General features: G+C 37.1%; 1 protein-coding gene across 1 annotated transcript; it reads right to left on the bottom strand.

Annotated features, from left to right (window-relative positions):
* Window positions 1–597: 597 nt before the first annotated feature.
* On the bottom strand, window positions 598–24271 carry TRPC1 (transient receptor potential cation channel subfamily C member 1). The gene is made up of 13 exons (XM_082487450.1): window positions 23922–24271; window positions 22008–22162; window positions 20655–20756; window positions 19600–19802; window positions 18098–18229; window positions 16435–16630; window positions 14438–14774; window positions 10478–10617; window positions 8234–8377; window positions 4451–4626; window positions 4091–4292; window positions 3339–3533; window positions 598–2529 (listed from the first exon to the last, which is right to left on the bottom strand). Exons 1-13 carry the CDS (start codon window positions 24055–24057, stop codon window positions 2302–2304), a joined length of 2346 nt encoding a protein of 781 aa, XP_082343576.1. The 5' UTR covers window positions 24058–24271; the 3' UTR covers window positions 598–2301.
* Window positions 24272–24740: the final 469 nt, after the last annotated feature.

Consider the following 24740-nt stretch of genomic DNA (forward strand, 5'->3'; position numbering starts at 1 on the left):
AGTGTCATACAACTAAGGTACTACGGAGAATAAGCTTCTCTCTCTCTAATATCTATCACTTTACAGGTAGGTATTTCAGGGGCAAATAAAAACTCTGCAACCCCCAGATCCAATCCAAACCCTGTGAAAGTCCCTTGAAATAAGACAGTTTTTCCTAAGGACATGCCTACAGTGTAGAAGAACACAGTGCCGCGTGACAATGACCAAACTAGCTTTGAGCGACTCTGTTTAACATATCGAAAGCAATTAGAAATAGCTACATTAGCATGCTGCTTCATCCAGATAAACACACCTAGCTTCCTAGAAGAACTAATAGGCAGGAACCGAGCGCCAAGCAGCTAACACTGCATCTAGATTCTGATCTAGCTTGTTTGGGACTAGCTCAGGTATCACTTCATGGTACTGCACAAAGCCATTTAGATGAACTTAAAGTTAACAGGGTGGTTCCACAAGGAAAGAAGGTAATAACGCATTAGTACCGGTTACCTTCCTTAAACTTCTCAACATGACAAAGAAATTCTTTTCAATATGGTACCTGATATAATGCATTTCGAATATGACTGATATTCATACAACCACACGTTTCAAGGAGCTTTTATTTGTCTGCTTCCTTTTTTGGATATACACAACAGACACAGCAAATAGTTCTTCTGTTGGTGTTTTATTCAAACATGAGATCTGAGTCCAAATACAAAATTCAGTGATGCTTTTTGCTTTGAACACAAGAGTTAGCTTCTTATTCACATGAAAAGCCAAGAGACTTACCAGAGTACCTCTATACTGTAAGACTTCTGGAAGCAGAGTATTAAACCCTAGTTCAGATATACATAATTCCATAGTACAGAAAATATATTACCTTTACAAGAAAGAGTTTTATAAGAATTCCTTCAAAAGAGTAAACATTCACGTAAGCCTCCACTCTATCAACCTCCCAAAATCAACTGTAGTCAAAGACCACTATGGCTACCTGCGCCTTCTGGACATAAGACCATTTTAGAAGAGCACCATCATAGCTGTAAAACTGTCAATCAATCCTTTAGCTGTCATAAATATACTTATTTTGTAATTAAAAATACAGGAATCTCACATTTCTCAATTACAATTTGTCAGCTTCAATTATATATAAGCATATAAAGCCATATAGGACCCCCTAGCACAGAAAATGCACAAAGCCCTTACTGTCCATTGTAAGCAAAGTAATCACATGTTGTTTTCACAAAACATAGTACTACTGACCCCCAAAAAGTGTTTAGCTTGGCAACAACTGGGGTGACAAAAAAGGAAAAAAGAAAGACAAGTTTAAAAGCAGGAGATGTAGAACCTGTCGAAAGCAGGCCCTTCTAAACAACATCCATCCAATGACGGGATACAACGTATGTTCTCACAGAAATAAGCCTACCATGTTTCACAGGAATTGTTCAGCATTGCAAACAATAGCACCCACGTGCTCCACCTAACTTCTGTTAAATCACAGGTTTTTAATAATTCAAATAATTTATTATCCAGGTTTTAAACCCCCAAGATATTAAACAGTAGAAGTTCACAGGTTAGCTTTAAAATTCTGTTCCCAATCTTAACATGTATAGTAAAACATACTTTTGAGGCACGGCTGAAAAATCCAAGCAGGAATTGATTGTCTTACATATAACCATAAACATTCAAGAAATGGTTGGTCTATTCTGAGTTAAAATTTCAATGTTCCCACAAAAGGGAAGGGTCCTGATGATTTGATTTTCTGTATTCTATAAATGTGAGTATACAGTCAATGTTAACATACAAAACTTGGCACTAGAACTGCCTCTTTCAGAGCCATGCAGTCTTTGCATGCACTGTAACCTACAGTCAAACAGAATTTCCAACAGTGCTGGAAATTTTCTATTATTCTATATCTGACTTCTATTAAAAATAAACATAGGCTGGATTTTTGTTTTAAAAAGCCTATCTTCTCCCACAACTTGAAAAACAAGTATCAAAAAGGAACAAACAGCAAAAATAGAAGAAATAAACACATTGTGCTAGTTATGAAGCTCTGACACCTGACAGCCACAGTCTGGAACATTAAAAAATCCCTATATACAAATTTTATACACACAACAAGATTAAGAGTTTAAGAAAATTACTGTATCTGTTTTTGCATTTATTTCCACCTCTTCTGCATCTAGTTGCAACTCATGCAATCACATTTTCAAATGTATTATTGTGCAATAACCTTCTTTTCTGTTTGGTCTGGCAACAGAATTAGGTCAACACTTTCACCTATAGGTATCTAAAAGTACACACTTTTCATTTAAAAGTTAGGCCTTAGTTTCTTGGATAAAACATAGCATATTTAGAAGTTCGAAAGCCAAGCAGGTCTCTCATTTCATTTCGGAATTTTGACAAGTCTTGCCGCAGTTCATTTAAGTTTTCCACAGTTGCCTGATCCGTGCTCTGCATCTTCTGTCTCATGGAAGTCAAGTAACGGTGGACTAAGCAACACATCACCTTTTGATAATTCTCGTCTCTCTTTTGCTTCAGGTTTCTCCATTCCTTTAAACAAACATTAAACACTTAGTATGGAAAAGTGATTTCTGAGCCCCAAGGCCTGTATACAATTATACAGAGAATAAATAGGAACAAAAAATCAAAGCTATTTTATAGATACATCCTGATGTGCACAAATGTACAATGCACGTAAACAGCCAGCAAAATTTAAATGAAATTATAATTTCCTGTACCAGCAAAATTGAAAATTTTTAATCTACCTGGCTTGGTTATTGTCTTACGAGCAATTAAGAGTTCCATAATCCTGAATGTTCCTCAGTGGACGTTCCACCAAGTCTTTGCATTTAGTTTATTTAATACTATTTTTGTCAGCAAGAAGATGCAAAATTAGAATGCAAAATTACAGGATACAATAGAAATATTTACTTAAAAAAATCCCTCCCTCCAACGAGAGGCTTCAGTGATCCTTTTTGGTTATTTGACACTTCCGTAGTATGTTTAAAAGCAATTACCTGCCCCAAAGAACCTCACTATTTTTGAGATTAGCACATACTTCCTTGAGGTTTCTCTGAATTTTCAATCAATCAAAGCATTTTTTTCCAGACTATTTCTGGAGGAATTGGGGGTGGGAGGGAAGAGAGTTGAAATTCACAAAATTGAAAGTTAGTAGTATCTTACTTAAGTAGAAATAGGTAACACTTATATTTGGATGCAACACATTATTCTATAGTTCCTATTTATCTTAGTGGCACTCACCATGCGACAGGCAGCTTCATGAAGCAATTTGCTGATTCATTTTAGCAAGGAGCACCTTTCCAGCTTCAGAGCCTACAGCTTTCCCAATCATTTCTTACCTTTAGGCTGTTCTGACGTTTCACTTTGCCACTTGACGTATGAGAGCAGATCCATTTACTGAGACTGTTGAAAAGATAACAGATAGTCTTGGGAGAAGGAATAACATTGAAAGGTGGAGGTAGCGTGCATTTGTCATCAAAGTAGCTAAGCCAAAGCTTGGCACGAGCAAACTTCCATTCCTTATCTTCATGATTCTAAAGCAGCAGAAACATTAACAGAGATCAGAAGCAAAAATATTAGCAGGCTACTTCATACGTTTTATGAAACTTTTTTAAAAAACTGACCGTTATTTAACTTTGATTATACAGTATTTTAATACACAGATTATACAGTATTAATAATTTTTTTTGATACACTAAAATAATCAAAATACAAAACATATCTCTTCCATTCACTATATACTCTAGTGTAAATATAAAATTCAGCCCTGAAGGTATAAACCCTCTATCAAATTCCCAAGCACCACACCTTATCAAGAATAGCATCTTGACTTGAACAGCCATTGTATCAAGAAGGTCTTCGATTCCCAGAGGGCCAAAGCCTTGCACATGTTCCACAGGCAGAGTACCCATTTTACTTGGATCAAAGTAAATAAAAAGTTCATATTTGAAGGAAAGATGCCCCTTATAGGTTCAGAGACAGAGATCATCCGCAGAGGTCTGTAGACTAGTCTACACATCATAGAAAGAAATTTGTATAAAATCCAAAGATACAGCTAGCAATTATTGGTAATTAATCAGAAAGCACTTACTGCTATCAGCTGAAAACTTTTATGAAGCATTGCCACAAGGAGTTTAGTTAATACTATCACAACCACCACATTGTAGGTACCAACAATAACAGCACCCACAAAAGACTGTAGTTCTTCACCATAGCTAAAACGTGTGACAAAGATGGCTACGTGTGCCAGGGAGAATATATACCAGAACAGTGCAAAACATGTCCCAATAAACCTACAAAAAAAGTGAAAAAAAATCTGGTTAGGTAAAGCAAACAGTTAAAATTAGTTTACTTAATGTAAATTCAAGTTCAGTGAAAAATTCCAGTTTCGTTTAATTACTAGGAATTAAGGGCTAGCACAATTCAGCTATTTCATAGACATCAAACTCACGAATGGAATGTGTCATTGCTCTGCTGTTCACAGAAAATCCCCGCACAGTCCTTTTCTTCATTTATAGTAAATCCTTTATCATAAAGTTGTGTCAATCCAATTGTGAATGAGAACAAGACAAGAAGAAACATGCCCAGAAACTTTCCAAAATCTTGTAGCATCTGCCCCATTGAAATCTGTGAAATAGATGCATTTCCAATTTTAGTAAAACATGTAGTTATTTGTTTGAATTCTCTCCTTCAGCCTTCAATCAAGAAAAATATATCTATTTGCATTTTAAATGTTTAACTTAAATTTTAAGCTGCTAAACAGACCTCAAAATCAGGAGATACCCTTGTACTATTTTTCATTGAAAAATTCTAGATATTAAAAAGAAAAATTAAGTAGTTTTAACATCACCTGATGAGTTCCTATCTTTCAATTAACTATAAGCAATAGTACATACACCTTATTCTTTATTTGTAATACCAATGGTAATAAGTAACTCGCAAGTCAATAGATAAAAGCAGTAAATGAAATGCATTTGAGCATAAATACCATCACAGAAAGTTAAGAAAACACTTTATAAGGACACTGAATTAATCAAAACATTTGGAATCATAATTCATCACTCATCAAGCACTGGTATACCAATGCCTATCTGCAGAACACAGAATTAATTCACTGTATGTTTTATGTAAGATTTTAAATATACACAATGTGTAAGTGTGCAAGTACATAAAAATTGAAGGGTGTAAAGTATAGAAGATACGACACTGAATTCAGATCATTAGTTTCCATCTCAAAATATCCTATACAGAAGCTTGCAACAATACAAATACATCATCTTAAAAAAAATAAAAAATGCCTGTCCCTTTTTCCAACCCGGAGAAGAGCTTGACTTGCTTTTCTCTTAAGCACAAATTTTTAACACAGACACAGCATAAACTGTTTACAGCATTTAAATTACTCTTCCTACAAACTTCTTCGGAGTACAATATGCTATTATAAAGAATGCAAATATATAAAACACATTTGGGTAAATCTAATCCTCTCCATAAACCAGTGTGTGGAAAGCCTAATCCTATATGAATCACAATCCGTACCAAACCATAGCCCAGAATTGTATCACTGATCAGGTTTTGCAAGTACAAGTTTACTGGGAGATGAAGTGCCAGCTCCTGCTCCCTCCCATGCTGCTGGAAACTCACTGAGTACCCCTGTTGCACAGCAGATTCTCTGATTTTTTTCTCTCAGTTTGGGAGTAATTATACCGTTTGGTCAGAGGATTAGTGTCATCCTCACCATACTGTTTCACCACATCTATCCTTTTTAAAGAAAAAAAAAAAAGCAAAACCAAACAACAACAAAACATTTACCTGGTCACAGGCAAGAGAGACACAAAGCAGATGAAACAGGAATGCACAAAAAGTGCAAACCACTCAAAACTATTTTGTTTGGAATAGAGTGTAATAACACAGCCCAAATACCACTTACTTTTTCCATATAGTCATGCTATTCCTTTCTAAGTATTCAGAATTTCTAAGCATTTGAAATCTAATGATCTAATCTAGAGGAATATTATTCTATTTTCTGTTAATAGTAAAAAACCACCACACACAGCCAACTTAGAAATCTGTATTAAAATAGGTTTTATTACTCAATAAGTAACTGAATGCTTAAAAATAACTCTAATAGCCAAGACAACAGAGTAGCTGCCTTCCATCCCCCCACACTGTTGGGTTTCCAGGCCATATTTGATTAGCACCATTTGAACTTTGTGACCTACTTTCAGAAAATACTGTAAGAGTTGTTGCACAAGATGTACTGGCCAACAGTAATAACATAAGCTGCAGTGTGCCACTGAATGGGGTGACTGTTGACTGTTTTTATTTACTTGGAAAATTTCATAACATAGCTGCCTAATAAAAAACTTGTGAGAGATCTAGTACATAAATAAATATGCACATTAAACAGTGAATCTTTTTAAAATGTGGAGAGACTTCAGTGTTCAATCAATATGTGTAACAAGCCTAATGCTTACTGCAACATTAGGACTTTAGTATTTTTTTTTCAAATTATGCAAGTACATTTCCATTTAAAAATGTATAAAAGAAAAAATACGAAAATAATTAACAGCAACATAGTCATAGCTAGAGAGAAAACAGCAGAAAGTAAAACAAACAAAACCATGAGAGGAGAAACAGGCCTCTTCCAATAATATTGAAGTGGTTACAAGAACTATGAACGTTCTTTTTAAAGCACTTTTTACGATGATTTTTAAAAGACCAATTTAACCAGTGGATTACGTTTCTTTGCAAAGAAGGACTATTCTGTATGAAACAAAAATATTCTAAAAGATAATTACTTGCACAGCGAGATTAAGCTGGAGGTTTTCGGTGAGATCTTAAAGCCTCGATACAAGACCTCTGAGCCAAAATTATTTACTTCATATTTACTTCAGAATGTCCTTTGGTAAGCTCTAGTTACAGAGAGAGAATTAAAAGAAAAATGCTGCTTCCAAATTTTTATTCTGCCTTTATGCTTAGTAGTGATAATGTTTCTTGCAGGAACTTTTCAGATCATCCTCTTGCCATAAAGCTCTTAAAACTAGTCCTGTTCATAAGGAGAGGACAAAGCACAGATTTGACCTATTAGGACATAATTCCTTCAGTATAATTAATCACTAGATGACTACCCTATTTATTCCAAGTGTATTTTTATTCAACTGACAGTTGCAAACCCAGTGACGATGTTGTCAACCAGTACATTAACTAAATCCTATCACTATCAGGGGAAAAATAAATAATTAAAAATCAACAGTACAAGGCGGCAGTGATTTGTCATCATAAATATCCCAGGAAGTCAGGCCAGAGAAACTGTAACTATACCTATGCAAAGCTTTTTTCAGTAAGCCATGCCTTTAGTAACAGGTGCTTAAGTTTGTAAGGGCTTTTCACTTGCAAAGTAACAAAATCAGCCAGTGCTGAGGACTCAAGCTGAACAGAAAAACCACAGAAAGGAAAAAAAATGTTGCCAGTGGCATAAGAGGTGACCTCTACTCACAATTATTTTTTAGAAGGAAGCTTTCTTCCTCCTTTTAATTTAAAAAGGATTAAAGGAGGTAATTGCATCCTAAATGTGATGTCTTAATAGTCCAGGTTCCCTCCCCTGCTCCCAAAGCTACTTGACCTTCTGTATAGTGTCATATTGCACCCTCGGGTCCACGCAGTTTATCTGAAGTTTGTCACGATGAATAGCACCAAGACTAAGAGGAGGGGGTCTGTGCTTAAGAAAAGAAACCAACTAACAAAGCTTAGAAACTGTTGTGGTTGCAACTTCAGGACGTCACAGACATAAAAAGAAAGGCTTTTTGATTAAGCTTCCTTGCTACACACCTCATTCATCTGTCACTTAGAGATAAGATCATTTGCACAGAACTTTACAGGGAGAACCTGATCCTTACAGTTTTCAAACTGCAGACACTTATGCAGTATGTTAAGCTAACAACAGATGAAAACAAAAAGAGAGCATAGGTACAGTTACCATGGAAAAATATTATAAGAATATTATAAGAAAGTGAACTACACTAGGTCTTCCATTCTTTTTCTTACCTTTTTCTATCTAAATCAGCATGTTTTACATGAGAGATTAAAAAAACCAAACTTCAATGGTATTACTTTTTTCTACTTTTTACTTTCTCACTTTCTTACTTCCATTTTTTTCTTTTTCTCGTTTCAATAAGAATCTTCATGGCAAATTAAGATCAAGTTTAATATTTTCTCAAGCAGTAGTGATATTCACCTGGAGCGGTCCCAGAATAGAGCTGGTTGTGTACATGAAGAAGAGACGCAGGTAACTAAGAACATTAGCAAAAGCAAAAAGGCCTTCTGCCACTAGGGTAGGATGGAATGCGTCCCAGTCCTTCCTCTCAGCATAATCGTGAAACTGCAATATAAAAAGGACAAACTGAGATCACTGACATTAAAAATACAGAAATGCACCCATCCACTGCTCCCTGCTTCTGCCTCCAAACCAGGCAATAGCATAAAATAAATTAACACACACACAATTCATAGATGGCTTACCTCTTTCAGGTATCTCCTTCTTTTTAGACAAAGGCATTTTAAAAGCCATTCCAGAGGGAGTGAGACACCAGACGATCTAAATTCAACATCTAACTCTGCCACTCACTTGCTCAGCAAACCATTTATTCCACTGTTCTGCTTTCCCTTCTACTGTTTTGCATTGTTTGCTGAAACAAAGGCTTGTGTACTTTATAAACACGTGCACTGTCTAGTGTAATAGGCCTCAGTCAAATACAACATTAAAATGCTGCAAAGAAAACTAATGCACATGTGCAACTGCAATGTGGTGACTGCCGGTATTACCTGGTTTTAGAAAGATTTAGAAGGACTTAGGACCTGGGTTTCGTTCAATGGATTTTATGAATGATTACAGAGAATGGAAGTCACATGTAAACTGTTGGTGTAAACACATCCTTAAAGAGTATCCACTAGGTATTATTCAACTATTCACAGAATATCCACAGATCCCTAACTCTTGGCTTGGCTGAAAACATTCTGCATTTGTATCACCAGCTTCTGCTGTCTCAAAACGGAGATCCAAAAACTAAGAAACTCAGAGCTGCTTTAAAATAACTTGCCTGAAAGTGTGCTGCACAAAGATGGCAAGAAACAGGGAAAACGATGTTTTTATACATTGCAATTGCATGTGTACAAATCCTTCTGCTACAGAGACTCTTCCTCTATTTCTTACAGCTTCAGTGCCTACAATATGGACCTAAGATGTAAAACAAGCATTTTTATTTGGTTTTCTAAATAAACTATAAAAATAAATTTTGCTGTATAGAAGCCGCAAAAAAGCCATCATGTGCCTGTTACATAAGACAGGAGTCCTGCATCTTTGAAAAGGTTATAACTTGAATTAGTAGTGAAGGGCTCTTATCTCAGCAAAGGAACTACTACTACAAACAAGTGCTGTTTGCAGAGCAAATGGTTGGGAAGACAGCCCAACATGGCATCCTTTCTCTATTTTTTCCAAGAAATGGAGCTTTCCTTTCCAAATGATTACCAGCCTCTGAATCAATGCAAGGATAGGGAAATGAGCCAAACACCAAGTTGGGAAGAAATGAACCAGTTTATTTCCCTCCGAGCTGCCAGACAGCTGTCAACTCAGTTTGCAATACAAAATAATGGCGCTACCGCACAAGCTTGAATTTTGCTAAAATATTCATATTCAATTGGTCTGGCAGCTTGCCATATGCTGTGCGGCTAACTACACAGGCAACAGAATGGGAATGATCATTTTCAAAACTTCTATCTTCAATCAAATCCAGATGGCTTTTCACAGAGAAAAGATAAGGCTCCTCTATGGTCTTGGGGCTTTTTCCTTATTACAAAAAACACCAAAAAAAAAAAAAAAACCATCAAAAAAACACCAAACCAAACAAACCCCACCAAACCTAAAACAATTAAAAATACCCTGTGACCACCTATGACATTTTAGTACATGTAATCAAAAGCTAAATAAAACTTTAGGCAATCTGAACAGAGATTACTATTAGCTTTCTGTATAGTACTGATCTATGGACTAAGGTGAACTCAAATGCAAAATCAGATGAGCTGTATGGGGAGATTTCTCCAAATGAAAATCCAGTCACCTCAAAGACCAGCCAGTTCTTACAAGGAAGAAAGAAGCTCTGTTTGGGGTCCCCGAGTACTTGGACACATCTTGATGCGTTTTCTAACTCCCATTTGCATCATCAACTTCTTTTTCAAGCCCAAGGCGCAACAAGACCAGAGATCTTGACAACTACACGGCATACGCCACATAGAACACTCAACTCAGAAGCCTAAACTGTATCCACATAGTAGACTATAACTAATGTTATACAGTTAACTACAACATACTACTACTAACATACCACACGTAACATATCTTCGTGTATTTTGCAGCAATGTACTAAAATCATATTTGCCCAGTCAGTCTCAGAGCAGCTTTGGATCTATGAAAATGGGTGCTCACCTTGTTATGGGCAACTACTTTGAGAGCAAAAGTCGCCAAGTACAGGGAATTCATGACAAAACTAAGCTGATTACGGGATTCTTCTAGAAAGTCTTCTAAACCATCATACCAGAGTCTTTTAACATCTGACCACACCATTCCTGCAGGAAAAAAAAGGGAAGCGAGGGAAGTCAAGGCATCACACTGAACAGATACTGTTCTACAACCAAAACACTTTTGACTGGCTTTTTAAAACAATATATTAGCAAAGAGAAAGCAGCAGAGTAATCAAGTAAATTTACTAAAAGCATTGCATTGGATTACAAGCATTAATCATAAGGCAACAAGATGTTTAACCTTTTCAACCCTACTTCCCAACTAAGAAACACACTCTCCAATAAAAAAGGGCGTAAGAGGAAATGAACAGGAGAAAAATTGGACAGGGAAAGGTCAAATTTAAATAAAGGTAGAAGGTTAGAATACAAATGCTTTTTCTGAATGAAAACTATTCACCTTTTCCCAAAAGCATTACAGAAAGCATTACTTTGCTATATAAAGTATCAAGTATGTTTTGGAAGTGTGTAGGTATTAAAAAGGTTTTTTTAAAGAATAATCAGCCCAGTAACTGTTACTGAAAAGATCCAAAAAGTAGAAACTTTTCCTACCCTAACTGGTATTAAATAACATTAGCAGAGAAAAGAGACCATGACTTCAGACTGCAAAAAGCAGAAGTTTAACTGAGCGCACCAAACATTTAAATATCCAAGATCTTTATAGCAAAATGAATTTTACCATTGTTAACCATGTCTGGTTATGCAGAAAAATACAGTTGCTAAGAATTTTACTAACTGAATGTCTCTTACAGACTTGCCATTTTTATAAAACTTGAAAAAACTGTTAGATGAAATATAATGGCACCTTTGATTTCTACAAATAATCAGATATTTAATGTTGAGTTGTTTTTTTTTGTTTTGGTTTGGTTTTTTTGAGTACTTCAGATGCATGCTACTATATTTAGAAAAGCAGCATGTGTATAAATGGTAGTTAAAAACTGTTATACTTAGTTTGGCTTTTAGAACTTTGCAACTTCCCTAGAACTTTGACCCAGTACGAGCAAGATCCAGTGAATGGAAAAAAAAAAAAAAAAAAATCAGGTACTTACTCACGACTTTATTAGTTCATTCAGCTTTACAGTAATGTTGGAAGGCATAATAAAAAAAAAGTGTGCTGTGCACTGTTTGTTAAAAGACTTATATAACTCTCTTCTTCCTGGTTAGAAATATTTTTTTTTTTTTTTTTTATAAACCAGAATCTCTGTGCCCCTCCCTATGATCACTATGTATTTTACTCTAAATTTGGTACAGAATCATATCTTCTTCTTGGAGAAGATGCTATAATTGCTGTAACTTACACAAAAATTTGAGTTCTGTTGCTTTATTTTGCTGGGGAAGACACTTGTATGATTTAAGCTCAATAACTTGCAAAATGAATTACATTATTTTTGAAAGTTAATCTAGTGGAACACAAAACTACCTGCTAACTTTACATGTTAGACATTCTGCAATGGCCATTTTGACACTGATTTTTAGAAAGTATCTTAATGGGACTATGGAAGATAATAATGTAGGTAAATCCTTGTTACTGGGTTGTCTTTATTTCAGCTGAATTTGCCACATTCTAAATACATTCTTTTCAACTTACTGAATATTTGTAACGAAACAGTACAATATGTAATTATGAAATAGGCATTTAAGCTATAAACGCAATCACTATTTAAAAAAATCTTAAGATTCAATAATTCAATAATAACCTGATTTTAATGATTTGTTACTTATGGGTCATTCTTCAATCCTATCTGAAATCCACATGTTAAAATACTACAAGAAGAAAATAAAATGTTTCTACAGCCTTTCATTAAAATTTCCAAGACCACCTTTCTGCTTACAGTAGATTTGATGGAAAGACAAGAATTTCTAAAATCAGATATTGAATCTCAAAATAAAGAAAGAATCTGTAACACTGACTTGTACTGTATATCTGCAGCTTTCAAGTTTCTTTTAAGACCTGCATGCATTTGTATGCAGGGTACTGGGTATTTCCAAAATCTGCATGAACTACTGAACAGTTTTAGTATAGCTAAACAATGAAAGGAATCACCATAACAACAACAAAAAAACCCACACTAAAATAACAAATAAATTACCCACAACTACTTTATCACTGCATTTTAAAAGTCCAATCAACCAAATAATACATATCTAATTACCTTACATTAACGTAAAAGTTTCCATTAATTCATCTACCAAATTTTTATGTACAAAAAAACCACATACCAACCAAAGACATGTTAAAAGGTTTCATGAATTTCCAAACAAAACAGAAGCTCATGAATACTCAAGAAAAATTATACCTGTGCTCCCTCTACTGCAGCAACCAGAACTAACATGTGTCCTTTTAGGTACAGCTATGATAATCAGCAACAATGACATACAAAAAAGGAAAGTTATAATACGGGAAAATAATACCTATTTCTGTGTTTTAAAACAAGGATAAGGTAAATGCACACCTTCAATTTATTAGACTAAGATGGAGCATGCATACATACATACGCATAGATAAACATACACAACACATACTTTTTTCTTTAAACAATACACCAAACCTGCAACAAGCCCAAATTATATTATTAATTACTTTTCAAATCAAGCATTACAGAATTGGTCATGAAAGACTGAGTTTTTACTCATTGTTGATGGCAATTTTGTATATATTCAAAGTCCTTCCCCTGAGCTGAGCAGAATGCTATAAAAATTTCACATTTAGAACTATGAAAGAGATTTTTCAGAATACTAAGTTTTGGCAATTATTTGAAGCTGGATTAGTCCAACCAAAATGCACAAAATCCTCCTGTTCTACTGAGTCAGAGCATATTAAAATAGAAATGAAAACAGTGCAGGAATTGATTTTATGACTGTAACTGCATGCTTACTCCAACTATTTACAATCCAGAAAGAATATAATTAACTTGCATATAATGCACAAATAGTTTTAATCTACTTTATGATTATATAAAGATCTTGGCTAGATTTTCAAAGAAACAATAACTTTACTAGTAATATTCAGATTCTAGCATAATTCCATAGATGGGCACACAAGTAATTACAAAGCTCCGATCATTCCCACTACTTTTTTATAGAATTCATAGAATCATGGAATATCCTGAGTTGGAAGAGACCCACACGGATCATTAAAAGCAACTACTGACTCCACAAGGGCAATCTAAAAGTTAAACTATATATCTAAGAGCATTGTCCAAACACTTCTTGTAAAAGACAGGTGGAAGAAATTAAAACTTTCATGGATTGTTGGCTGATGAAAAAACAAAACAAGTTTGACTCACAATGATTAAATCATCCACATACTAAATAATAGCACCTGTTCATGAAAAATTATTGGAAAAAAAAATCTAAAGTGATGTCTGAATTAATTTTATTCCTCAGTTTAGCACCAAGGAAAACTAGTCGATGACAGGCTCTTATCTGTTACAAAACTATTAATCTGAGGAACACACACTTCCTTCACCTTCAGGTTATTTTTCTTTCTTTTTTTTTTTTTTTTAAAGATTAGAATTTTAAAATATCTAGGATGATGCACAGCTTTTACATTTTATTTTTTTTTATCACACAACTGAATTTCACCTGCATTGTTCTGAATGGTACCAGTCCTTCCACATTCCTCCTCTGTTAGATCCTACAACATTCTGTTTCTGACACTTCACTTTAAGTGATAACTAGAGATTGTTCTAACATTTCACATTCCTTCCTCAAAATGTATTTTTTTTTGTTTTCCTGCAACACTATCCTCCGCAGAGTAAACTTTGATCACACAATGAGTAACATGCTAATTTTATAAGAAGGCAATACAAATTATTATTCTATCAACATCAGCAATTGTCACCCAATCTACTTAAATCATACCTACCAATCAGCCATATTATCAGAAGATAGTCTATTCTCTCAAGGGCTGGTCCCATTGTATTCTTCTTATTCTCATTGTAGACAAGGGAGTACAAATTAAGTAGTAACAGAAATGTGAAATACGAAGCTCCGTGAATAATAAACTTCATAAAAGGAGTGTGAATTATTCGACCTACTCGAGATTTAGGGGCTAACAAGTAACACAGGGACAGAACTGGCCAGAAAATGCCAACCATCAAAACGGTCAAAATTTTCTTGCATGTGTGCTTGCGTCGATAGCCTGCCATCTGTCCAAACCACACAGTGTTTAGAAACTGCTGGCAGTTAGACTGAGCAACAAACTGAGAGGAGGAAAAAAAAAAAAAGAAACAGGCAAGAAATCAGTCTCAGGTTTCTTAATACAGATTACTCATTTATATTATTAAAATTCATTTTCAAACTATGTGTAGTCACCAACAAACAGGAAAAGGCAAGAATATTAAGTTGAAATAATTATAAGAGAAAAAAGTGCTATAGACCCATTATAATTAAAAACATCCATTATTTTAAATTCCTCCTAAAGCCAGCAACTAAACATGAATTATACATAGTAGACTTTTAATGGTTTTCAGGTTAAGAATGAATTTTGATTTCTGATTATTTAGAAACCTAGCATATAAATAACATCATACCTCAGCTCACTGTCTGTTCTAAAATACAGTGACCTTATCTGGAGAATGAGATACCGTTATTGTAAAATACTATCCACATTGTAAAACACAACACCTTGTAAGATGAGGACTAAAGCGGCCAAGCAGATTTATACATATCAGTTCTTAAAATCATTATGGCTCTATTCAGCAGGGTTAATTTTACATCAGAATGAGCTATGTTGTATCAGTCCCTCAAAAGAAGATCATTTTGGTCTGAAGGTTATGTAGATTTTGCAAAGGTAGTTTCAAATTTCAGATGGTTATTTGCATGGAGTTACAAAAGAATGTATTTCACCAGAAGATGGTTTGTCATTTAATTTTAAAAATATCAACAAAAAGAACCTTGATGTTATCATCACATTTCAGAAATCATCAGAAAAAACTGTGTCTATACTTAGCCTGCCACAAATAAATCATATTCTGCAAAGATACTTTCCTCATACCACACAAAAAATGTTATTCTCCAACCACTGCGGTAAAAATAAGCTATGCTCAAAACCAGAAAAAAAAATCTGAAATACTTCAGTATGCTTGTTTAACACATACCAGAAATGTGTAATGCTTGTTCTAGGACATTCCATAACTACAAAACACTATGTATTTTAACAGTTTCACGAACAGTTTAGGCCTAGATACATAGAACAAACAGAATTATAATGGCTTCTGCAAATGCTAACTGAAAACGGATTTTGTACGGAAATGAAACTTCCTATCTGTCCCCAGTTTCTGTACCAGAATTCCACAAATGCCCATTTGCCTTCTCATACAGCAAAACTGGACGTATAATTTGTCAAAGGATAAAGACAACAATGAACTACTGCATGAAGTAAGTTTCACACTGATGGCATAAAAAGTTGCTACTATTCTGGAACAGAGGCACTATTCAGTTATACCAGCATAGGTCTAACATAATGCTGAACAGCACGGACAAGATCTGAGCCAAAGCTGAATAGCTAATAAAAACTGAGAAAATGATAAATCATGTATGGCACCTAAGAATCCATGCTTTCCTAGGCGAGGATCTAATGAAGATCTGAACAAATAATTACCACTACCAGAAGTGTTCATAAAAGAGCAGTCTATACTCCAATACAGAAAATACTACATTCTTCTCCACAGTAAATACTAAAGAAACAGTATCTTGCAATATCATTTCCTTGTTTCACATGCAGATGTTGTGTATTACCATCGCTTCTGTAACTCTTGCAAATTTATTTCCACTTCTACGTCTAGAAGCCAAACAACAAATTAAATTAATTACTAGCAAAATATGATATGGAAAGCCTATCAAATAACTGCAAAGACAAACCTCTTTTTGATTATACTTGATCGCAAGTTTTAAGCGACTTAAATTCATCCTCTCTTCCAACAATCCTCGCTTGTCTACATGTTCATCACTAGATGTGTGATTCAGAATAACTTCCAGCTCCCGCGAATTCCGTGCTTGTGCAAGCAAATCTTTAGCAAAGGTTTTACACTGTTGAGCTAGCTCCTCATAATCATTTCTGAAAGACAAAGAAACAGTAGATACTATTAACAGCTCACATATTTTCCATTAAATCATTGACTATCCATTTTTGGTTGGGATTGTATGTTATGCTAAGACAAATTAAAAAAAACAACAAAAAAAAACCCACAAACAACAGTCATATGTCAAGATCACAGTATCACAGTATGCTAGGGATTGGAAGGGACCTCAAAAGATCATCTAGTCCAATCCCCCTGTCGGAGCAGGAACACCTAGATGAGGTTGCACAGGAAGGCATCCAGGCGAGTTTTGAATGTCTCCAGAGAAGGAGACTCCACAAGCTCCCTGGGCAGCCTGTTCCAGTGCTCTGTCACAAGATCCAAGCAGTCTGAAGACAACTCTGAGTAGATGCCACCATGTAACATGACAATTACAATTCAGTTTAATTTGCAACTCCACTAGGTAGAGAAAAATTGAGAAACAGACTTACAGTACACAAACTCTTATCTTGTAACTTCCATATGAAGAGTTAAAGCTTAGAATTATTTCAGGAGATGAGAAAGTGTAGTAGTCGCAAAATATGACACTAGTAGTTCATGATTTGGACCTTCCTCTTGAAAAGGAAGTTGGTTTGAGTTTTATTTTATTCCCATCATCTGAAAACTAAAGTCTATTCACTGAATTAATAAACACAAGAAAAGAAACTTACACTATTTGCTTGTCTCACCTGGCACACAGTCCATTTTAGTGCCAATTTGTATCACAAAATGCAACAGTTGAACTAAGAAAGTCAATCAGCTATAAAACCAGAAAATTCCTATGTTGTTTAGGAAAGCAGAATTTTACCCCATACAAACACTTGTTTTCATGTTCTTATAAAAAAATACATGCTTTTGGGCTGGTAAGTTTCAAAATGTAGAAATCTGCATAGTTTAAAGATAAAATTATACTCAACATTTTTTCATTAAAGAGACAGGGCATTTTCAGCACATAATCTTCTACACACTTATGTGTATATATATATAATACGCATATGCTGTTCAGAGTCTTACGAGGAGCAAAATTAAGAAACAATACCCGAAACAACTCCCAACATGTGTCAGGTCAGTATAAACAAGGTGTTGCATACTTCTACCCTGATGTAGGCAAAAAAAAAAAAAGCGCAGAGTGCTAATGAGATATTGATATGATTAGTAGGTGTGTGATCTCGAAATAAGTCAGCATTTAGCATAATTTCTATTTATTTTTCCAGAATAGAGATGAAATTTGAACAGTTGGTACAACTATATACATTGAACTGTCTACACCTAGCAGGATTTAAAGTAATTAAACTGTGAACATGACTGCTAATGAAGCATAATTTATACAATAAACTTGTTATTATGTCTAATTATCAAACACTCCAATTACAAAAAATTAAGAATAAACCTTTCCTAAGCATACACATTTCTATACATGTAAATTTACAAAAGTATTAAAGTTGGTTTGTGCTTTTGATTCTTACCTGAATTCAACCTCTACAAGGCTTAATTCTTTCAAGTCTGCACTAAGTTCAAAAGCTCGCAGGATCGGATCCTCCTCCGTCAACATGATTAAAGCAGGACTGGCCAAACAACGATAAATGTCAAGACGAAACCTGTGACAAAAGAATAGCAAGCAAAATGAAAATGTTTCATTTGATTAGCAGTTTAAAATCAGGACCTATTCCAAAAGCTTGCATAAAACAGTCAGCTGAAAGAAAACAATTGAGTTTCTTAAAACCAGACACTACAAGCATTAAATGTGATATGTCATGGAAGACATTGTCTTTCATATACTTAGAATCCCTATTATTCTAAGTATCAAAAATTGACCAAACTGATTCCTTCTTCTTTTCCTCACTACTTCAACTGTTATCAGCACATCAGATCACCAACAGTTAAGGTAACACTACTGGTAAGATTTTGACGTTTTAAGTGTTACGCAGTAGTTCTTATGGTTCTTGAAGTGGAAATAAGAGAGGCAAGAAGTAAAGCATTTAAGGCAATCTTCTATTTTAACAAACTAAATTAAAAACAGTGGGGAGCTGTAATGTGCAATACAAAGAAAAAAAAAAACAGGGAAAGCATCTGAAGGAACATTTTCCTCTTGCAAAACCACTCATGAACACTGAAACAAAGTATGTTATCCGTTCTAGTTTAAACTAAGAGCTGTTATCTCAAATGTTTCTATTGTTTGTTTGCTTGGGATACCCTGACACCTTTTCTCATACTGAAGTTAATGACATGGGGTATCAGATGGATGTTACCATCACAGGTACCAGAACGGGGCCTGTAGTAGCTGAATACCAGTAACAATTATCCTGTCACTTGAGTAATTTGAATACACACTGAAGTAATTATGTAATAATTAATTGTATAGTGTAATTGCAGTCCGCTTATGATCTTTGAGCTCCGTGATTTTTCACCCCAAATCTCACATATTAAGTAGTATTCAACCCTCAAATATGTTGTCAGGTTAACCAGGCAAAAATATTGTTAAGATTGGTAAATCCCTCTCCTCATTTGAACCTTTACTACAATGCTTTCTGCTTTCAAAAATACTGAAAAAAAAAAAAAAGAGAAAAAAAATTGTCTTTAGTTTGCATTCATCAATCCATGCTACAAAAACAGTTTCAGAAACAGGATACAGAATTATCCACCTCCTCATTCTGGCTCAAAAAACCCCAAGTATTAACTAACTTCAGAATAATTTTATTTGCATAGTTCCTATGCTCCCAAGCCAAAGCAAGCTAGAATGTTTGACACACAACTAGTAGAAAAAAAAGCCACTGCCTTCCAACAACCTTTTCAAGCACAACCCATCCCCGAGAACTACCATGTCTCACAATTAGTCTACAATATATTAAAGGAATCCATTCAAACCTCACCTTAAAGAAAAAAAGGAAATATACTGAATCTCACCCAACAATACCAGAGAACTAAGACAATTTTTTTTTTATTATTGTCTATGACTGGTAAGTCCTACCTGGAATGTCGTAGACTATCTTTTTTGTTCTTTGCAGTACACAGCGTGCATTCACAGCCTACAGCATGAGGTTTGGGTAATGATATGTCTTGTTTTAACAACATGGTGAGAATTTCATAGTTGTTACGATGAGCAGCTAAAATGACAGGTGCCACATCCATGGTCGTTGAGTACTCCGGGTTCTGAATGCGTTCCATTAGTTTCTGGAACAAAATGTAGGAAGTACTAAATTTATTACATACAGTTATACTACAACGTTTACATGTAATGGCTCTTTGACTGTTCAACTATGAATCTGTTCTTCAAAATATTTTCCTACGTTTCATAATATGAAAATAAGGAAAAATTTGGAACAACATTGAAACACCTCTCAGGCAAATACTGGAAAAAGAAAAATGGACACAGAAATGTTTCTGATTTATTCACACAGAAAACCTGACATTCAGTGCCCACCTGCTCAAATATACATGCATGATATTAAAAAGTGTATTTTGCTCTACTTTGAGAAAAAATATTATAAGTAGGTTTAGTATCTAAGCTCAGAAAAAAACATCCTGACTGTACACACTCTGTTACACAACATCCTATTCCCCCACTCCTTACTTTTGAACTTTTAAAAGTTCCTTGATATTGAGCATTACCAAGGTAAGTTTCAACTGATTAATTTCAAGGTTTACAGATTTGCTCGAAAAAATCTACGAAGATTCAATACACGAACATATCTGTTATAGGTCAAGGTTCCTAATTACCTTGCAAACAGTCTACAACAAAACATTTCTAGCTACTCTATTTTTTTCCTCTTCTGTACTAACTAAGCATCTATTAGCATTTGGCATGTATAAAGTCACTGGATTCCTTACGCAGTAAAGCAAAAAACCATATTCTATCCTTTAAGACAAAAGAGGCTATAAAAATAATCCCTAACATCCAGATCCTATCACCTTAGAGATGTAGAATTTAATTTAAAAGCATTATTTTAAATACTACAGTCACCCAGAATGCAATAGCACAGGCCAGCACTCCCCAACCAAAAATCAAGGAATAACAACACTAACGACAATGGTTGGTCTGGAGGATCTTTTTGGTCGGTGATTAAGTAGAATGTCAACAGCTCCCACCACTTCAGAGTCAATAGCCACCAAAAGTGCATCCGATGACTATGGAAAGAAAACAATATGTGAAAACAGCAGCAACTTAAACAGCATAAAGCGTCAATCTGAAGCCGAACTGCATTTTTATTATTTTTTTCTTTTAATTTATTTTTAAAGTACTGAAATGATATTCTGTATTATTACCACACATATGATCAGAATAGAAATTCAGGTTGTCATTCCAGGAGTTAGCATAGCATTACTGACAATTTGTTTCATTGCACGAACAGCAGAAGAACCAATTGCAGAAATTACTTTGCAGCAAAGATGATGCAGCATACTTGCAAAAATCCAGTTCTAAGGGACAACTTATCAGGTTGTTAAAAATGTTAAAAACAAATGTCTGTGTAACACAATTTAGGCACATGAGATACTTCAGCCCTGCATTCATAGTTCTATGGTAAAGCTAGGAACATAAGCTTTTTTTTCTGGACTGGTAACTACTTCTGAAACTTCTCATAAGTTGAGCTAAGCGGCTTTTCTTTTTCCCTACAGTTGACATTATTCTTTTTAATTCACTTGAGAAAATTCAGATTTTTCTTTAAAAATAAAAGAAAAAGACACAGCTTTTATTATTGCCACTTAAAAGGAAATCCGGGGAGGGGAAAGCTTGTTTTTTTTTTTTCCCCCTCCAATATCAAACAACCTAACAAAAGACTTATTTTCCCTGTCTTACATACTTAAGCCATCATAGCTACAACTCTCCCAGAAACAGCACAAACATATACAGTTAAGGAAGTATTGTTGGTATGAAACTGCCTCTGCCATCAAGCACAGACCAAGTTTAATAAGAAAGTACTGCACAAACACGTGCTTACTCAAACTTAAAATCATCTAATGTAATGTGCATTTTTCTAATTGTGCTACCATTTGAAAAGTTGTTACAATCCACAGCCAATCTCTGCATTCTATGTTTTTAATCTGCTGCACTCTGACTATGCACTGTTTATTTTGCTTGACAATAATGTATACATTATCTCTGCAATGGGAATAACAGTTAAAATAAAATTCAGAGTTGTTAATATCATTGAAAATGTTACTACACATTTGCCATGCCAATAAAATCCCACTAAAAAGTAAATTAGTGACAAGAAAACACTTTCGCAATTGCTAAATGGGAAAAGAACTGAACTGCTTATAAAGACACATCCTATTTCCCTCCAAATTCTGACAGATTAACAGAGAAGATATAGAAAGACTAGAATACACAGTTCAATGATTACATTGAAAATTTTCAATAACTTATATGTTGTATACCTGGCAGCCATAATCCAAAAGAAGCTGTAATATATCCAGGTTTTCATTTTCAATGGTTATGGTAACAGCATTTCGTCCAAGCACATCCACACAATTTATGTTCATTTCGCCTGAGCTGTTTTCCTCTAAGAGTTTCTTAACCATGTAATAGTCACCTGTACAAGTAACGTATGAATGTCACTTAGTATTATTATAAAGTAGTAAAAGCATGTGAACGTTATAAGTACCAGCTACATTCCATAGGTGACAACAGACATTGAATATGTCAGACAATCAAGAAGCTGAGGCAGATGAGCATTCTCTCATCAGGGAAGAAACTAAAGATATTTTGGGAGGTCTCTTTGAGGAAAGCACAAAGATATGTACTTTAATCAACCACTTTAGTTCCAGTCCTAAAAGCAAACAGACACAAAAGCACGGGTACTTTTCAAAACTGGGGCAATAGCTCATACATAACCTGTGAGACACAGGAAACATTAAGTTCAACTACATCAGAGAAGGCTCCTCAACTAAAAAAAGCCACAGGATCAGAGAAGCCCTCTCTACAATGCTACAAACGGCTCTGCATCTTCCTTGAGCAAAAAAACCACGTTAGTCTTCTCTGTATCGCTCTAATTTTAGCATATATATCACCAAAGCAGGACTGATATGATGCTGCAATGTTATAAAATTCAAGTCAACAAGTCTGATGAGCAAATTAAGCTAACTACATTAAGATGTACATAAGCTGCACTCCCCTATTTGACTGAAGTATAGACACACCAGGCTGTCCTGTTTAGTATTATTCTGTTTGAGTCTTTATTTTTGTTTCTAGGGTAACAAATTATTCTGCAACATAGAAGACCACAACAAAGACAGACTTTAGCATAGAATACTTACAGAGGTATACATAGAATACTTCTACGTACAGAGTCTGCAAGAGTACTAAACCAGCTGTTACATCCACTTTTTCCCCCACGTTTTTCGTTGTGGATCCTTTTAGCTCCCTGAACCTGCTTATACTTCGAGAGAAAGCTGTGGCTCTGTGATCCTCAGGACAGACCACAGCGGCAGCAGGCAGGCCGGCTCTCCAACGGCAAGGCGTCCGGCCACAGAGCGCACCAGAACACCCTACCGAAGGCTGCTGGCTAACCTCACCGCAGAAACACTCCCACCCTTGTGAACCAGCCTAAACACACGGCCAGCCGGCAGCTCTGCGCATAAACACACCAGCTTCTGCAGCCACGCTGATGTCCTGAAGTCCACATAACCCTTCAGAACACGATTAAAAGCCTATCTTAGAGTCCAACATTCTGGACACGTTAAAATCAGTCCGATCCAAGACCGTTTCTCTACTTACGGATAACTACATATAAAGTAAGTAGCATATTTTAGAAAGGAAAATCTCTTCCTATCCACCACCATGGGCGCAAATCACAGGACGCTAGTCTCACTCGTTCTGGGGATGTCCAGATCAGCCCCCGATTTCACAACAACTATACGCTTACAAACTCTTTAATAGTGAACGCAGCAGATACCTCAGGAGCTCCTCTGACACAAAACGACGCCCCTCACAAACACTGAAGGGCCTTTCCGCGGCACCCACGGGTACGGGGGTCAGCGGGAGGCTGTGGGGCCGGAGCCGGAGCCGGGGCCCGGCGGCCCCGCCGCGGGGCGCAGGCTGAGGCGGCCGCTGAGGCGAGGCCAGCCGCCGCGGGGCCCCTCTGCAGCCGCCGCGCAGCGGGGCACGGCGAGGACCCGCCGCCCCCCCGGCGCGAGGTGCGGGGACCCGCAGGATTTGCTCCCGCCCGAGCGGCCGGGCCGGGGCGCTGCCACCGGGCGGAGGTGGGTTCGGGCCCTGGGAGCGAGCGGCCGAGGCCTCCGCTCCGCCGGGGCCGGGCCGGGCCAGGCCGGGCCATACAGCGGGGCCGGTACCTTTGTCGCAGGCCAGCAGGAAGAGCTTCTCGTCCAGGGTGGTCTCCTCCTTCACCTGCCGCACGTCCTTCAGCGCTAGCAGCTTGTTCGGCGAGGCCGAGGCGGACGGGTCCGCGCTCTGGTACAAGGCGGCCATGGCGCCGAGGCTCCGCCAGGCCCATCAGAGCGCGGGCGGAGCGGTAGCGCGACGCGACCCCCGGTGCCCGCTGCCACCCCAGAGGAAGCGGGGCGGCGACCCCCGGCGCTTGTCAGCCCCGCGGGCGGGCGGGCAGGCGGGCAGGGCAGGGCGGAGGGCGACCCCTCCCCGCCGCACTGCGCAGGCTCCAACGGCGGCGTCCCCCCGGCGAGGGGCAGCGGGGAGGAGCGCCGTTGGGCACTGTGGCGGCCGACCGGTCGACGGGCACAGCTGCCGCGCCGTCTTCCTCTCCCCCCGCAGCTCTGTAGCTCATCTTCCCTCCCCAGAGCCGTCGGGGGACCAGGGTTGGCCGGGCAAGGGGCCGGCGCCCGCCCGGAGCGGTGAGGAGGATTGGGCGGGCTTCCTCCGAGGGAGCGCCTCGTCTCCCCGCACGGAGAACAGACCCCAGCACGGCCTCGGCCTCTCACTCCTGATCGTCCCCATCTCCGCCTTCTCCCTGGAAGCGGTTTCTTTCTCCCAGCTGCTGCAGCAACGGCCGCCCTGGGCGGCACAGCCCCGCGCTGTACAGCCCCGAGCACCGACTGCACGGAGCCGTCAAAGCGCCTTCAGGTGCTTTCCTCTGCCGTGGACGCGTCCAGGAATCACGTCCGTTTTCCCTTTTGATATTAAAATGTTGTGCCGTT

The sequence above is a fragment of the Vanellus vanellus genome (genome assembly GCF_965231255.1).
Source record: "Vanellus vanellus genome assembly, chromosome: 8".
Classification (NCBI taxonomy): Eukaryota; Metazoa; Chordata; class Aves; order Charadriiformes; family Charadriidae; genus Vanellus; species Vanellus vanellus.